General features: G+C 42.2%; 1 protein-coding gene across 3 annotated transcripts in view; it reads right to left on the reverse strand.

The window, feature by feature from the left end:
• CERS6 (ceramide synthase 6) overlaps nucleotides 1–14,060 on the reverse strand; it is a 119,478-nt gene extending 105,418 nt beyond the window's left edge. Inside the window, exon 1 of one of the 3 annotated variants that reach the window (XM_039365444.1) lies at nucleotides 13,598–14,058. In XM_039365444.1, the coding sequence (XP_039221378.1) occupies nucleotides 13,598–13,767 (170 nt within the window). In that variant the 5' untranslated portion in view covers nucleotides 13,768–14,058. Of the gene's footprint in view, nucleotides 1–13,597 lie in introns of all 3 variants that reach the window. The other 2 variants (XM_039365447.1, XM_039365445.1) reach the window with 2 other exon arrangements.
• Between the last annotated feature and the right edge of the window lie 3,818 nt (nucleotides 14,061–17,878).

Here is a 17,878-nt window from a genome sequence, read left to right on the forward strand (position 1 = left end):
TACTGTTAGGAGTAGGTGGGGCTGCCAGCGAGGACCATTGTTCCTCCACAGAGGTGCGGAAAATCTCTGGGCAAGGAATGTACTTGTCCTCCGTTACCTTCTTTGCGAAGAGTGGATTAGACTCCTGACTAGTGGAAGGTTTTTCCTCCTGTACAGACGTTAAATTGACAGTAGTGATCGCTTTGATTAGAAGGGATTTAAGAAGAGAGGGGTCAAAAAGACCTGAATTTACTGTCTGCTCAGGAGCAGCCTCTTCATCCTCCGATAAGGGCATGTCAGCTATGTCTAGGTCCATCGACTCCGCCTCTCCCAGCTGTGAGGAGGTCTCGGAAACATCCATGGCAGGAGCATTGGTCCGCCCTTTTTGGGATGGAGGTTGAAAGGTTAGTTATCCTTTGGATGACATAAATTGAGTGAATGCATTTTGCATAAAAGCCTGAAATTGAGCAGACCATATGTCCTCCTGGGATCTGGCACTAGGTCCCGTCACAGTTGGAACATGATCTGGTGAAGATGGAGGTGATGAGGAGTGAGGGGAACCAATCTGCTCAGTTTCCCCCAGAGGAGACCAAGATCTTAGGATTTCCTGAGGAGGAACCAAAGTAGGCTCGGGCATAGGGATCTCCAATGGGGCAGGGGAAACCATGTCGGCCTCATTGGATCTAAGTCTTTGGTCCCTAGAGAATTGTTTTTCCAGTGCCAAATGTCTCCTCGAGGCCTCTCGCTCAGCTGTTTTAGAGGGCTCCCTCTGAGAGATATGTTTTGTTTTGGCTTTCTTCTCCCCCCCCCACTTCAGATTCGGTAGATCTGCACTTTTGTTGTTGTTGTGGGAGGGGAATTCTGGAGCCCTGTGTAGCTGAATGCGAGGCACTGTCTGCCATTGTGGCCAGATATACCGAGTAGGAAATACCTGGAGGTGGGGGGAAAACAAACACGCAGACCAGTGACAGAGATGGAAAGATCACAATCCTCGCTCTGTACACAACACAATGGCCGGACAGTCAGGCGCTTCACTGAGAGAGAGAAGGCCTGTTAAGCCGGTGACAAATGCCACCTTAGTAGAACAGTTGGGAATAATGTAGAATTTCCTCTCACTCCTTCATCTGGGTTTTTGGATGGCAATCAGACAGATGTGCTGAGAGAAATTTGTAAGCAGTAATTGCAGCTGAGTAAATTGTATTCCCCCCCCCCATATATGGGCTGATGAGTCAGACCCAAGGGTGTCAGGATAGTTATCTCTTTCTCTCTCTCTTTCTCTCTCTCTTTTTATATATATGTATGTATGTTTGTATGTATGTATGTATGTTTGTGTATGTATATGTATGTATGTATGTATGTATGTATGTGTATATGTATATATATATATATATATATATATATATATATATATATATATATATATATATATAGACATATATATTCTGAGGTTTTCGTGGCTGTTTGTATGTAGGTCTTTGGTTATTCGGGTTTTCTCCCGGGTCAAATTGGAAGTGTGTTGGCGACGTTTCGACGAAGTCTCATTCGTCATCTTCAGGCTGGTGTTTTCGGCTTCAGCTTTGTCGAAACATCACCAAGACACTTCCAATTTGAGACGAGAGAAAACCCGAATAACCAAAGACCTACATATATATATATATATATATATATATATGTGTGTGTGTGTGTGTGTGTGTGTGTGTGTGTGTGTGTGTGTGTGCTGTTGTGATATATATATATATATAAAAGTGCTGTTCACTCAATAGAAGGGCCTGAAATCCCCCTGATGGTTGACCCACCTAAGATGGAGGATGACAGGGAACACACCCAAGATGGCGCTCGGGCTGGAGGCCATGCCCCCTAACTGACCAACAGTCAGTGAAAAACAACACGAGGCTAAAATGGTGTCCGCGCTCCCTAACGGTTTCTTCCCCAGCTGAGATAATTTGGGGAAATAAGCTCAGATAAAGGGTGGGGGACGGGGGCCAAGGAGAGCTCCCTAAATGACCTGCGGCTTCGCGCCTCCTTCGTGAGGCTAGGGAAGGTGATCTGCGGTTCTCTCAAGCCGTTCCGGATGCCGTAGGTCTTTGCGCGCTTCAGTTGAGTAGGGTCCAGCCGCTGCTGCTGCCTAATAAAAACTCCGAGGCTCAAGAGGAAAAAATCAGCCCGTTTGTGTGATCTGAAGCTGTGAGCTCAAAATGCTCAGCGCGCTGTAGGAGGGAGTCCTCAGGTGATCGCAATTCAGCCGGAGGCTCGGAGCTCCGAGCCGGAAACTGGGGGCCGTTTTCCTGACACCTTGTTAAATTTTATATTCAGCCAAAAGAGAGAGGATTGAAGATAGATTCGGGGATTTCACTTTCTATCTGCGGAGCCTTGAAAACTAGGTGCTACTGGGCTCGAAACTAAGTCAAAACTGGAGTCACACCCAAAGGAGGGGCGTGGCCAAAGTTCTGACCTAGTCTACTGGGCACGAAGGCTGTAATAACCCATCTGATGGATTCTACAGCCATCCTGCTGGAGAATTGCAAGGACTTGTCCAGGCAATTGCCAGGGCTCAACACTGACTTGGAGGAACACACAACACACACAGACATGTTGTGTAAAAGATCAGGTCCATCAGTGAAAGTTTAATTTAACCAATTATTATCATGCCTCTGTACAGGAATATTCTCAGTTAATGGTCAGCACCTGCTAGGAGTTAGGTAAGAGTCAATGGCAATTCAAGGTTAGAGTTGTGGCTACATAGAGATTCTAGACCAGTGGTTCTCAACCTTTTTATACCAGCGACCCCGGTCGTAAGCACGCGCCGCGCATGCGCAATGCGCCGCGCATGCGCGGTGCCGCCCCCTGCACCGGCTGAGGCATAGCCAGCAAGGGGTGGCGGCAGGCAGGCCCAGGTGCTCCCAGGCAGCCGCGGCAGGCAGGGCAAGCACCGGCTGGGCCACCAGCTGGCCCAGCCCAAGGCAGGTAAGGCACCCGCTGGGCCCCACATGTGCCAGCAACCCTCCCTGCACCCGCTGCTGCCCCGCTAGGCTTACCTTGGCCGCCGGCTGTTCAGGGCGGTGGCAGGCAGGCCCAGGTGCTCCCGGGAGGCCGCGGCAGCGGCGGCACAGGGCGACCATCGGCTGGGCCACCAGCTGGCCCAGCCCAAGGCAGGTAAGGCACCCGCTGGGCCCCACGCGTGCCAGCAACCCTCCCTGCACCCACCGGCCTCCCACCTCCGGCCCTCTTTTACTTACTTTTTAGTTGCTCAGCAGGGAGGGAAGCTCTGCAGACTGTTCCCCTTACAGCACCGTTTGCAGACTGGGGCTTTTGGTGGGCTCAGCAGGGCAGAGACAGCCCTGGACAATTCCTATTGGCTTTTGAAAGCCAATGGAATTAGACTCTGTTCAAGAGAGTCTATTCTATTGGCTTTCAAAAGCCAATAGAATAAGAGGGAGTAGCAGAGCTATGGAAAAGGGGAAAAAATGGTGGAAAAAATTGCGGATCGCGTTGTTTGGCGACCCGCGTGAAATGGTCATTCGACCCCAAATGGGGTCGCGACCCACAGGTTGAGTATCGCTGCTCTAGACTTATCCCTCTTTTAACTCTGCTCCCAGGTTCTGTTAAACCCCCCCCACACACACACACAGACACACACACCTATAGTGCTAGTTAATTGAGAAGATAAATACATCCTATCAATAAAAATAACAAAAATTGAAGAGAGATTTACTGCACTCCTTACTGTAGGTAGAGCAAAAATTGAAATCAACTTTATTAAAAACCAATCTTTGTCTTTGCAATTTTTGTTTTTAGGGCCATTAGAATCCTTTTGGGTAGGAAGGCTTTCTATTAAAAGCTCTTAGACTAGAAGTGATCCACTAATATCAAGCAAATTATTTCCATCTTTTTTTTAAAAAAAAAGCAAATAAGGAAAAGACTTTCAAATGCTAGGAATCTAAGCGTAATTTTTCTAGATCAGTGATTCTCAAACTATGACAAATGAAGTTCTACTATGTGCCTAAGATTTATTGCCAAGTTCTGGTTTGGGAAAACAGTCTGTACTGATTACTCTCTATCAACTCTGGTGACCATTGATCAGGTAACTAACATCTTGCTTCCAGGAAGAGGTATCTAATATTCTAGGAAATCCAATTGAGTAAAATTCCTTAAAATATCTAGGAAACAAAGTTACCAAGAATATTTTTAAAATTTCCACTGAAATTTTCAGATAGGATATTATTGCTATGCAGAAGATTGAAAGTTTTTGCTTCAACTATAAGAAATCTATCATGTATAAAAGGATTTATATTGGCCATAGAAACAGGGATGGTGGGGTCCCAAATTCAAAACATTATTTTTAAGCAGCACAATGAAGTAATTTGATTCCATTTGTATTAAATTGCCTAAACAGTGAAATTCTACAAAGAGTATATCCAAATCTGACAATTGTTAAAAAATTATATACTTTTTCAGCTCAAGATTTAATTTAAAGAAACAAAAACAATAATGTCTTTACCAAGATAATATTTCAGATCTGGAAAAAATGATATCCAGTATTAATAGATGGCATCTACCTTCTAGTAACCCAGCCATGCACTTGCATGCTGTCCAAAACTCAAATAAATGGGGAGGGTTGAGGTAAGATCTGATAACTTAACTTGTAAAAATCTTGCCAAAAAAAAAAAATTACGGAAAGGCTCTCAAAGGAATTTGATATGGTGTCTAATGATAAGATGCCCAGGGCAGAAAGTACTCAACAAGCTACGGGGGAAGAGGAAGGACTTGCAGTGAATAGTCAAGGCATTAATTATGTGTCTGGAGCAAATCCAGCAGGAATCCCAGCTGTCGCTGCAGCCACTGGTGAAAGCAAGAGTCTCACTTATCAGGCTTAAGCCCAAAGACGACACAATGAAATCCAATTGACTGTAGTTTGCTTATACCTAATAGACAGAATCTTGCCAGACCAAAGTTGTAAACTTCTAAACCAGTGGTTCACAACCTGTGGGTCAGGACCCCATTTGGGGTCGAACGACCATTTCACGGGGGTTGCCAAACAAAGCTGTCCGCCATTTTTCCCCCTTTTCTTTGGCCACACCCCTGGCAACCGGTGATGTATAAGTGGTTGGGGATCACCACAACATGGGGAACTGTATTATGGGGTCGCGGCATTAGAAAAGTTGAGAACCACTGTTCTAACCTAACAGATATCCCCTAGGACAGGGGTTGGCAGCCCGTGGCTCTGGAGCCACATGCGGCTCTTTCATCCCTCTACTGTGGCTCCTCCACTATTTGCAGTACCACAAAAAAAAAAAAGAAGTGGGACTAAAAAAGTTCAATCAATCAATTCCAACTTCTTGCAAAAAAAATCTATGCTGGATCAGGGAAAAATCTCAAAAATATCAAATATCAGCCCAGCAGATAGGACAGAATTAAAATCAAACATCATCACATACGTGTCCTTTTTCAATGGAAACCCAGACTGATCTCACAGCTGCTGTTGAAACAGCTGCCACTGTACCCAGGAGCTACTTCCTCACCAAATATAATGGTAATTTTAGAAAATTCTTTGCCTTTCTTGCTCAGTGTCAAATGTGCAGCTTTCTTTCCTCTGCTGAATCCATGTAGGATGTGTATGAACCTAATGACGGAAAAAACAACAGGCCTTGATTTGGTCAGTTATGTTAATTTTGTAGCACATTTGACTGCTAATTTCAGGAATCCTGTCAAGTAAATGATAGTTAATTGTGAGACCCATCACAGAGTTTCAGTTACTAATCAGGAAAAGGCTGGAATGGAGAAGAAAATGTTTGTTTTCAAATCAGTTTGGACTCCTGGTGACTGCCTGGACAACTCCTTTCAATTTTCTTGGCAACATTTTCAAAAGCGTTTTGTCACTTCTTTTTTTATGTGATGGAGAAAAAGCGATTTGCAAATAGGGTGGGAAAAAATTGATTGGCAAAAAGGGTGGAGAAAAAGTGACTGGCAAAAAGTCCCCTAACTGGCTTTGTACAGGAAGGGCTAGAAATTAAATCACCTGGTTTTTAGTCTGATGTCTTAACATGTAAATCACAATTTTGCTTTAGGAGTGGGAAGAGAGGATTTCATCAGCTGCAGCAGGAAAAAAATAATGGTGTCTCTTCCCTGGGCAATACCATAGCTTCCTGCTACTGGTACTTCCAAATATCTAGCGACTAACAGGGGATTGTTTAAAAGGACAGTCCATGCATTGTAGCCCATAAATCATGGTCCACGGCTTAATGTTGTAAGAATTCCTAAACAATTCTCTCTTTTTGTTTTTGTGCCTTCATGTCAGTGTTGATTCCTGGTGAGTATTTGAACTAGTTCTTGAAGTCCTTAGGGCTGAGAGAGAGGGACTACTAATTCAAAGTCACTAGGCTGGTTTCATGCCTAAAGTGGATTAGAATTCACATTCTCCCAGTTTCTAATCTCATATTTATATCACTACCCCAAATGAGTTCTCGTGTTTTACTTAGAAACCATAATTAACAAAATCATAGCTTAATATATCTGAACTGTGGGGAAAAAAGCACGCGCAGCAAACTGCCATGCTTTCCCCCCCCCCAACCTCATAACCTTTTGATACCCTTTGTCCCAAGGAAGCAGCCAAAAGATCACCCCTTTTTGACTTAATATCTTACCTACCTAAACCACAGGTCGGCAACCTGGGGCTCTGGAGCCGCATGCGGCTCTTTGAGCCCTCCCCTGTGGCTCCCAGCCTCCTCTGCCTTTGCAGAGAGAGACAGAGACAGAGAGAGGCAATTGCACTTCCCTGCTTCTCTCTTTCTCTCTCTCTGTGTGTGTGTGTGTGTGTCTGGGTGTGTGTGTTTGTTTTGTTTGTGTGTGTGTGTGTGTGTGTATGTGTAAAAGAGAGTGCACTCACAGTGTTCTCCAAGGAGCTGAAAAGCTTTCTGGGCGGAGCTCCTCCCTTTGCTGCGTCTCTGAAGGAAGCAGGAAGCAGGAAGGGCAGGAGAGAGCTAGCTAGCCCAGCTAGGCTGACTCAGGAATTCTGGGAGTTGAAGTCCATGAGTCATAAAAGAGACGAGGTTGCCTACCCCGGAGGTTGTTGGACAACAGCTTGAAGCTTGCCAGGTGAGCAGCAGATAGGAGGGGGGGAGAAAGAGAGAGAGAGAGAGAGAGAGGGGAGAGAGAGAGAGTGGGGGAAGAGGAGTGGCAGACCAAGGGCAGATAGAGAGGGAGGGAGAGAGAGACCCTTTTGACATCTAAAATGAAGATAACACTGCATATATCCTTTTTTTACCTGTGTGTGTATGTAATTTTATTCTCTTAAAGCATTCTCTTGGTGATCATTGTTTTAATAGTATGGATATTCCCAAGAGTCATATTTTTACTTTTATTTTTAATGTGTATATGTGTGTGTGTGTGTGTGTGTGTGTGTGTGTGTATACACACATATACACATACACACACACACACATACACATACACACACCTATAATAAAGGTAAAAAAGGATATATGCAGTGTTATCTTCATTTTAGATATCAAAAGGGTTTTGCGGCTCCCAGTGTTTTGTTTTTGGTGGGAAACGGGTCCAAGTGGCTCTTTGAGTGTTTTGGGTTGCCTACCCCTGACCTAAACAGATAATATGCTTAGTTCCTTCTCTTATTTCTTCCTGTCTTTATCTCTTCCTGTCTTTGATCTATCTGTATTTGTCTTTACCTGATCTCTGACCATGTAATATGTTACTAGAAAATAGTTGCTTATATGAAGGAATTTTTCAATTACTTTATGTCAACAGCTAAAGGTTAAACTTATGAATGTAAAAAGTCAGCAGTTAATGGTAAGTTAACAGTTTCTCAAGCTGTGTCCTGCAGCTTCAAACCTCTGCTCAAGATATGCCTGAGTCTTTTTCTTAGCATCGTTACATGAACTGTGATTAAGGATTAGTTTATGGTTCAACCACCATTAACTACTCAGAAAATTGGAACAGTTAGAATGGCTACATGGCACAATCTTGCTCCAGTTTCTTTTTCAGGTATATGCCAACAGACCCTGTTCCCTGCCCGTTACTACACAGATGGCAGGAAGATTGAGAAATTACGGCCATCAGCACCTTATTACAGTATATCATCTTGGACAAGTACCCTGGATTTCATATATGTGTGTCTTTGTGTATCATCAGCATCTTGTGGAAACCAAGGCACTGGGAACCAAGGCACATATACATTCATACATACAGCAAACTCCTTGTAGAGAAAACAATAGACCTTATATATGATTGCTTAGAAGAAATTCTCATTACCTTCTCATTTTCAAGTAATGATGCAAGTAACATTACAACTAAATGGTGTTTGGGTTTTTGGGGGGGGGATTGTTTTTGAGTCAGTCATGACTCCTGGTGATTACCTGAACTAGTCCTTGAAATTTTCTTAGCAAAGTTTTGCAAAAGTGGTTTGCCCTTGCCGCCTTCCTAGGGCTGAGAAAGAACGCCTGGAGCCCTGGACAAAGGTCACCCAACTGGCTTTGTGCCTAAGACAGGACTAGAATTCATGCTCTCCCAGTTTCTAGCCCAATGCCTTAACTACTGTACCAAAATGGTTCTAGTAGGATGCTAGCAGACACAAATTACAGCAAGAAAATATATTGATTTTGGTACCTATTAGAATTATGAAGATACAAGAACCAAATTTCATCTGAAGTGGGGAAATAAAAATGGACCTAAACCTGTAAGAAACTAGGGGAGGCTGATAAAGAAGGAAAGTTACATACATAACGAGACTGATTATTAACCCAGAGTCAGTTCATTTAAATCCACTTCTCTGATCACATAAGATGATCCCAAAGAGGCATTTCTATTTAAATATTTTTCAGATGCATACTTACATATACATCACTTGATTTAGTTAGCAGCATGATTTTATTGCAGAGCAAATGGAAAATGGCATAAAGAAAGAATTGAAGTGTTGAAATAAATTCTGGTGAAAATGTTTCCTGGGATTGGAGAAGTATGTGATGGGATGTTGGTTTACCACAAATGCTGTTTAATTCAAATACTGTGGCAAATATAAATCTTTTCCACTTGCAACTAAACTCTTTTAATTTGCAGGTGTCGCATTATGGAACAGTTTTTAAACTACAACACAGTAATTCTATATGAAGAACCCTTTATTAGACCTTGAGGTTCAAAATGAATTTAATTGTGCTCCGTGTAGAAACTGTTCTAGCACCTTGGCTTAGAAAAGTCTCAGTGCACCTGGCATGAATTGATTTTCCTAAATTCTATAGATTCTTGCAAAAAGAGCTCCTTTAATGGTAGGATACATTTTTCATGAGTTAAGTATTCATCCTGATCCAAACCAGAACAACCCATAATAGTTAATTTTATGTTGCTGGGCCTACCCTATGAAATCCAGACACAGAATCTTTGTTCATGCAGTCACATATACAAAGGGAGGAAATTTTAGTCTTGTTTGAGAAAAACAACATTTGCCTCTTTATTTAAGCCAATCAACCAACAATTTTGCAAAACCACATGCTAGAGCCCCAAATAGTCTGCTGAGATCCAGACTAGAGAATAACTATAGCATGCAGAAGCCATCATTTCATGGTTTGGGAGATGTTAAACTATGGTTTGCCACAAAAGCATACTACATTTCTTGTTTCCTCTCACAAGCACAAAAATCCATAACGTGTAAAGCCATACTTTCTCATTTACTCAACAAAGAATGGTTAAGCAAAAATTGTTGCATGAATGCAGCTTGTGTATACTTTGCATACACATTATATTTTCCTGTCTTCTTGTTTTTAAATTTAAAGATAGGATATGTGGGATACAGACAGGCCAATGGAGAAAGAAACAGGTACAGTTTAGAATGCAGTACTCTTTTGCATTGGATCATCAGATCACAAGCCACATTGTCACTGGATTTACACATAATGCTAAGTCATAATATGTTTTGTTTGGCTGTGCTTTAATGTACTGTATGAATCCAGTCACTGTGTTTATAGATGGTAGTTTATGGCGTTCTTAAATAAATCATGCTTAAGTAAACCATGTCTTTGCCTCTGAACAAGCCTTTGAAGTAGTACCTTGCTCTTCCAGAAATTTTCAATCACAAAACATTAACATGATCAGAATTCTGGAGAGGAAGCAGCATCATTTTGTTCTGTTCTTAAAAATTAGACAGCAAAGAGACTCAGGACAATCTGATAAGGTTTATAGATTATGCTAGGCCACTATACATTGTTTGGTTTTGACTTAGCAGTGTGTGGATCTAGCCACTGTGATTTGTAAACAATGGTTTATGGCTCAAAATTGGGAATTAGTTGACAAATCATGGCTAAAACTCTGAATCTAGGCATCTGCACCACTGCTCCAAATATACAATTGGCTAAGATACCCTTATAAATAAAATAATCAGTTCTGTTTGATTCAGCGTTTCCTATAATATTAATTTAAAAATAATTTTTATCCTTAGCTGATTAAAGTTCAGCATGTAGCCTAAACCTAACACATGTAGCTTTCATATGAATTTCCCATCCTCCTCATGCAAACATTGAAAATCTGAGTGTCCAGCTCTTTATAAAAAGCAATTCATATGAACTGTATAAAATTACTAAATATCAAGTTACTTCTGAAATGGAATTATACTCTCAGAAGACATCCTTCAAGAGCACAATGCGTAAAACAAATTCCAGATCATAAAGTTTACCTTCCATTGTAGATAATATGTTCCACCAACAAAATGTTTGCTTTTTATGTGTAAAGAACAAAAGAAAATTACTCGATGTTCAATTTTGCTAATAAATAAAAGGTAACTTGCTCCTTTCTAGGGCAAGCTGTTATGCAACAATGAATCTCTGGTTGCTTAGCTTTAAAATAAAGTGGAAAGGTGCTGTTTCAATAGCCTGTTTCTCATCTTACATATTCCAAATAAATTGGTTGATTTCCAAATACTCTTGTACTTAAAATAGCTCTGTCCTGTCAATACCTGTTCATGACATGACAGTGTTGTCAGTTTCATACATTCTATTATGATTATTTTGCCATAAACTGAAAATAAGGGACAAGAACAGTTTGTTCAGTGATACCAGAACAGAAGATGTGTGCTGTGATTATGGATTACCAGAAATGTTTTTGAAAAATGGAAACCAAAGAATGTGATTACAGATGAGGGACATAAATGTACCTGAAGCATTACCCAAAGATGAGCTCTGTTGCATCCACTATAAGGGGTGATAAAAGACATTACTGCCTTTTCTCAAAAGGAGTTATTCCTGGACAAGGAGCACTAGAAGATAAGGCTAATAGCAGCAACATTACCTTTCGGTATGACTATGCTGAGCAGACATCTCTGGCACTGTTTGGCCCAGTCAGCCCTTCAGCTGCTAGATATCAACAGACATTTTTCAGCTAGACAACATCTTTTCTCCTTTCTGTACTTTCTTAAACAGGGCAATCCTACAGTGTGTGGAAAGAAAGGAAGGAAACAAGGCAGGGAAAATTTCTTTCCCAATACATTGCTAGCTTATGGTGACAGGTGGGTGGCAGGCATAGGTGTTGTTGTTTTTTCCTTTTCAATTTGACTGTTTTTGTACCTTCTTACTTTCTCCTCCCACAGCTTCTAATCAGAGGAAAATGAACTATGTCAAGGCTAGCACAGTTCTTCCTCGATGGAGCCTACAAAAGTACAAAAGATCACTTTCTGTTGGCTCACCTCTGGCATGTGTGTGAATGTCAGAGTATCAATGGCTACAGACTTTTCGGCAGGCACAGGAAACATGCTTGCAAGATCCTTTCAATGTTGAATCTTTTTTTTTAACAATGGAGAAGGTAGAACTTGAAAGATCTAATGGCCCTTGGAAAACCCTATTGTGGAAACATAAACTACAGTCTAGAAGAAACAGACTTTTCTTTTCAAAGCACTTACTTACCTGTTTTTATCTGTTGCTGCTATTCAGAGGAAGGCTTTTTTTAAAAACTAAAAAAGCATGTAATATTTAAAGAAAAACAGTAAGCGATAAAGGCCTTTCATCCCCTCTCTTAAGGCGCTTCTATGAAATATCTTGGTTACATTGGGGAAGCAGACAAATCTTTCCCCCCCCCCCAAGGACTCAAACTGAAAACAGAGGAGTGGGATGAAGATGATTTAGGAGATTAATGGTAGAAATCAAGTAATAAAGAAAAAAGAGTCCAACTGTTATCAACCTCATCCTTTTATCCTCTAGTATATCAGATTAAGAAGCTTTACTATATTATACTGTACACAATCAGGATATTAAACAAATCAATGACAGACAAAACCTTCACCATTTGGGTTGCCTATATCACCTGGAAATAAAAAAGTAAAATTCTAAACAGTATCAACCCTAAGGGATTGGGAAAAGAATTGTGCAAAAGTGTATCCTAAGCAATTCTCCAACAACAAACAACTCTTTTTGCTATATAATATTTTCATTATATGGACTGGGTGACATTCGCAGCATTTTACCAGTTCAGATTAAAATTTAGGAACTATAATTTACTATTGTTAATTTGATCAACAGACATTTTCCCTGTGGTAAATATTTTTTTGAGTTGGGAACTAAAAACTAACAAGAATTGTAGCTTAATTATTAATGCAATCTAGTTTATGACAAGAGCATATGACTCTTAGTAAATTCACAACCTTAATCCTTTTTGCTTATGAACTATATCAACAATACACAAATCACTTGTTTATAAAAAGTGGAGATTTACTTTTAGAATTGAATAATATTGAAAAGTTATTTAGGATCTATTTTGATCCAGGGCTCATGACTCTATTTGCTTTTACCTGCTTGAAATTCTGTAGCATCAGCCTGGAATTAAATTAGTTTAAAAAAAAAAAAAAAAACCACTCATTTAAGGCTAGAAGAATGTAAAGAAAGCCTTCTTCCTCTCAATGGACTTTATAGTTTCTCCTTCCAAATTCTGCTGTTAAAAAACAGTGTTTGGAGTCTTTAAGGGCTTATCATAAAGCACATTCCACTGAATCCTGCTATATTTATCTGACACACAAAGCCATGAGGCTGTTGAAAAGAAGTTGACTGAGCTAACAAGAGGCAGAGTTTCATTTTCCAGAAGCATTCATTCTCCACAGGGTAAAACCACAAAAATCCCCATTCTTCCAATCTGATGTTAGCAGACTGGTTGATGACTGTCAATGAAATTTTGCCTTTGAATGCCATCATGTGGGCATGTTGCCCACCACAAAACTGCCTGCCCTGATACCCCCGAAGAATGGATCTACAATGAACTCAGATGCTCTCCAGCCAAAATAAATGCTTGTTGTTTTGCTTTCCAAATCCAACGATCCCCCTGGACAAAAATATGTGTAAGGCAACCACATTCCCCCTCTTCTCTTTTTCTTCAGGGAAGTTTGATCCGTCCATCCCAGAGTCCTAACTCCAGAGGCTAAATGGGGCGGGTGGGAGGGGAGATATGCCATAAGGATCCTTTTCCTACCGCCAATATATAATAGCTTCAGGCACACACCAACCCAAGAGGCCACCACGACACCCCAGCGAGCCCGGTACGCCCGTTGGTAACGGGAAGAGCGGACCTTCCCCATCGGAGGCTGAGGCGAGATGAGGTGGGGGACGAGGGAAGGCGATGCCCAAGGTAGCCTCCTCACCTTTCGAAAAGCATGCGGATCATGAAGATGCAGAAGGCCAGGGGAAAGGCTAAGTAGAGATCTTCCACCTGAGGGAAGGTGGTTTCTTCGGTGTTCTTCAGATCCGCCCAAGTGACATTGTGTGGCAGCCAAAACCTCTCGTTCCAGAACCAAGCCAGGATCCCTGCCATCTTTGCTTTGTTTGGCTCAGCCTCCCCACCACCACCACCTTTTTTTGCTTTCCTCCCGTTTGCCGCCGCCGCCGCTGCTGAAGATGCTCAGGAGCGCGGGGGTATCCGCCGAGCTTAACGTGCCTTAAATCTGGCCGGTCAGCGGTACTGATGCTATTCTAAATCCCTCCCTGAGCGGCAGCAGCCACAGCCAAACTGGGCCCGCCCAGCCTGCCAGCTTGCCAGCTCAACGAAGAGGCCTCCTTGCTTGTCACAAGTCCTTCAGGAGGCGCCCTCTGATTGGCTGCTGGGATTGTCAACCAGCTGGAAGCAGGCAAGTCCTAACGCTCCCGCTGCTGCTGCTTCTGCCCTCCCCCTCCCCCTCCCACCCCCAACCAGCCCGACCCTTCCTTGTTCGACCGCAGAAGGAACGGAAAGATGGGTTCAAGCCGGGCAGATTTCCTTCCTTGAATGCTGGAAGTTGGGTTTTGTGTGAAACCTAACGCGGGGGGGGGGGCGAGATCTGATGGGGTGATTTATGTTACTTGCAACGAATCGAACATTCTCGTTCTTTGCAGGAAAAACGAAGCGTTGCCTGTTAGGTTGGGAATAGGTGTGTGTTTAGGAGGGGGGAAGGAAACGAGATTGGTGGGCAAACCACTGGAATAAGGTCACATGGTGGAGAAAAATAACAGGACATAACGAAATGTAGGAGCCGATCTGGTTGGAGCAAAATATGGAGCATGGGTTCCTCCTAAACTGGTGTGCATGGTCTTCTGCTTCTGTGCCTCGTGGAGCTGTACCCTCTCCCTCAAAAAAATGAGGTCGCAACAGCAGCTTTGGCAGCAAAAGTCAGTTGGGTCCTTATGGGGTGTGCTCTAATTCGCATTGCATTGAGAAAACTAAACCAAACCACAGAGTAAGCCTGTACTGCCAAAATAATTTTTGCTGATGGAGAAACACCAGAGCCCTAAGGGTAAGAGGAGAGGCCAACTGACTCAGCTACAGCGCTTATGGATAAAGCTTAGGCATCCCTGGCTGGAAGCAAACATATAAAACATGTTTTGTACCCTCATGAGGCACGAAGAATTGCACTTGTGGCAGATTGCTGGGAGATTGGTACAGAAGGGAGTTCAGCGACATCATTTTGACTCAGTTCCTGGTTTGCTGCAGATTCTTGTGTGTCTTGAGAAGGCTTTAATTGCATGCTAACTCACCAGCTGTGTTCCCCCAAGACACTAAGCACCTATAAAGAATTCATGATGGTGTCCCCTGAAGCTATTTCATTACATGATTCATTAACAGGGCAGAAATCTCCCTGAAGCTCGTGGTGTTATGTGAATCTGGAGAAGCCATAGTTGCTCATTTGCAGAAACTAGAATTTAAAGACTTGTTTAAGTTTCAAACATGGGCTATTCTTCAATCCAAATAGTGTTTGTTTACCTCCTAAACCTAGAGCGATACAGGGTTTCCCTCATTCTACTAGGCGCTCAAGACACAGCATAAAACTCACTCTTCCAGTTGTTCCTACTATAACCCTTGAAGCATATTGAACAGTCATTCAGTCCTAATACAGAAACTTCTCCACTATTCTTTACTGGAATTATTTTCAATTGGATGGCATGCTGAGCTTCAGGTAAATTTTTTAACTTGAACTAATAATCACAATGAAGGTTCAAAGAGGAGTAAAGATTAGTTCATAAGCTTTCTTGTTATTCCTTTCGGGTGCACTTGCAGCATGTATAGGAACACGGTCATAGTCTTGAAACTTAATCTAGTTCTAGTCTGTTTTGAAATCTGAACTAATATAATATGACATTACACTACTATTTGAAATTGTTGGTTCTTCATCCTCAATTGTTACTATCGAACTAAAAGATGTTTTGCACAATATAAGTTCTGCACTCTATTTTTTCAAAGCAGGTGTATATTTAAATCTCACTGTTCACTGTTGAAGCAACTCTGGGCAGTATGCACATATATATATATTAAAAATTACATTAAAAATTGAGAAATAGCGATTCCTGGGTACATACATTACAGTAAAAAAGAAGTGATCACCAGGAAATAAAACACCAAGGTTTTAATAAATAAAATCAAGCTTTCGATGGCTAACATCTGCTATCATTGTCAGGATAGAAGCTAGCTAGTGAGGAAACCTGCTTATAAGGATAGCCACGCCTAAACTCTACGCATGGACCTTGTAACAGGTCCAAGCCGACTAATCCTTACTTCATTTCCAACTCAATAGTGCAGAGGACCCTTTAACTTTGGGAAACACATGTTGCCTATATGACTCGGGAACTGATTGGGTGGGAGCTTGGCTGTGTTCTGATGGGTGGAGGTGTGTTCTGATTGGTTAGGGGTTTGGCTGTGCTCTGATTGGATGGGGGATTGGCTGTACTCTGATTGGATGGGGGAGAGTTCTGTTTGGGTGGGGGCTTTGTTGTGCTCAGGTTAGTCTGAGCTGCAGGGGGATTTAAGATGGTGAACTGCCTTGCTATTTTTTGGCTTCGCGTTTGTGGTCGTGCCTCATCTTCATGGTGGGTGTCAGTTTGCTTCATGTATGGATTAGAGGGGTTTAAAGTGGCTAATGATGCAACTGTGGTCTGTCTTCTGGTTTGTGGTCATCGAAACGTCGCCTAGACACTTCCAATTTTACGCAGGAGAAAACCCGAATAACCAAAGACCTACATATATATATATATATATATATATATATATATATATATATATATATATGTAGGTCTTTGGTTATTCGGGTTTTCTCCCATGTAAAATTAGAAGTGTCTTGGCGATGTTTTGACGAAGTCTCATTCGTCATCTTCAGGCTGGTGCTTTCGGCTTCGTGCTTCTAGGAGCAATGTGTGATTGTAGCTGTTTCCTCCTTTTAACTGCCAGTGGGGGTATGAACTGATTGGATGAGAGCTTGACCTACATACAAACACCTGCGAAAACCTCAGAAAACAAATATCGAACCTCTATGGGGAGGAAATCCACCATCTGACCAGGACCTATAAAAAACATGAAGTCCAAAGAGCTTCCATTTTATGTGACCTCGCATTTCTGCGCAACTGCCGAGGTCAAGATTTAATCCCCACATGTTTCCAACTGAAATTCCACTCCAACTGTGCAGCTACCAAACACATCCTGAAAAGAACAGAATTGGTCCTAATCAGAAATGAACTTCACACAAAAAGATTCCTCCTAGACCGAATTAATAAAGATCTCCTCACACTTCACCTCAAACTCAGCAACAAGATCCACTCCGCACTTTGGGACAAATCCAAACAACTCGCCATCTGGAGAGCCGAAACACAGACCACCCTCAAGACAGACACACAGACCAACAAACTCCGAAGACTACAAGAACGCCAGAAACAAAACCCTCCTCCCTCACAGCCACACATGAAACAAACAGTGCATAACATCTCAGATAGGATCCTCACCAAAGCTGAAACCAATGTCCTTTCCAAAGGATTCAACTTTGCAGTCGCTCCCAAACACATCCCCACTGAAACCATTATATGTGAAGTTGAAACCAGCCTGACCAAAATCAACCCCGATGACGCTAACAAAATCAGACTCAAAATCACCAACATCCTCTGCACCAGCAAGCCACCCAAAAGCAACTTACCCAAAGAGGAACAGACAGCACTACGTAACCTGAAAGAAGACACCAGCATAATAATCCTACCAGCAGACAAGGGCAACGCCACGGTGGTTATGAACACATCTGACTACCAAACCAAATTAACCAACCTACTCCAAGACTCCACATACAAACCCCTAAATACAGATCCCACCACCTACCTGGAAAAAACCACCAGATCCAAAATAAAAGCCTCCCCCATTAGCGAAGAGATCCAGCAAAGAATCATTCCCAGAGATAAATCATCCAGATGCCCTAAGCTCTATGGTCTTCCCAAGATACACAAAGAAGGAACCCCACTTAGACCCATAGTCAGCTCCATAGGCTCACCTCTACAAAACCTATCCAAATTTCTTGCCAAACAACTACAGCCCTAAGCAGAATCCATCACCTCACATGTAAAAAATTCATTCCATTTCTTAGAGATCATAAAGAAACAAAACTTACAGACCAGCGACCTACTCGTGAGCTTCGATGTCA

Source organism: Crotalus tigris, unplaced genomic scaffold (genome assembly GCF_016545835.1).
Source record: "Crotalus tigris isolate CLP2741 ecotype Arizona unplaced genomic scaffold, ASM1654583v1 scf7180000020074.1721668, whole genome shotgun sequence".
Taxonomy (NCBI): Eukaryota; Metazoa; Chordata; class Lepidosauria; order Squamata; family Viperidae; genus Crotalus; species Crotalus tigris.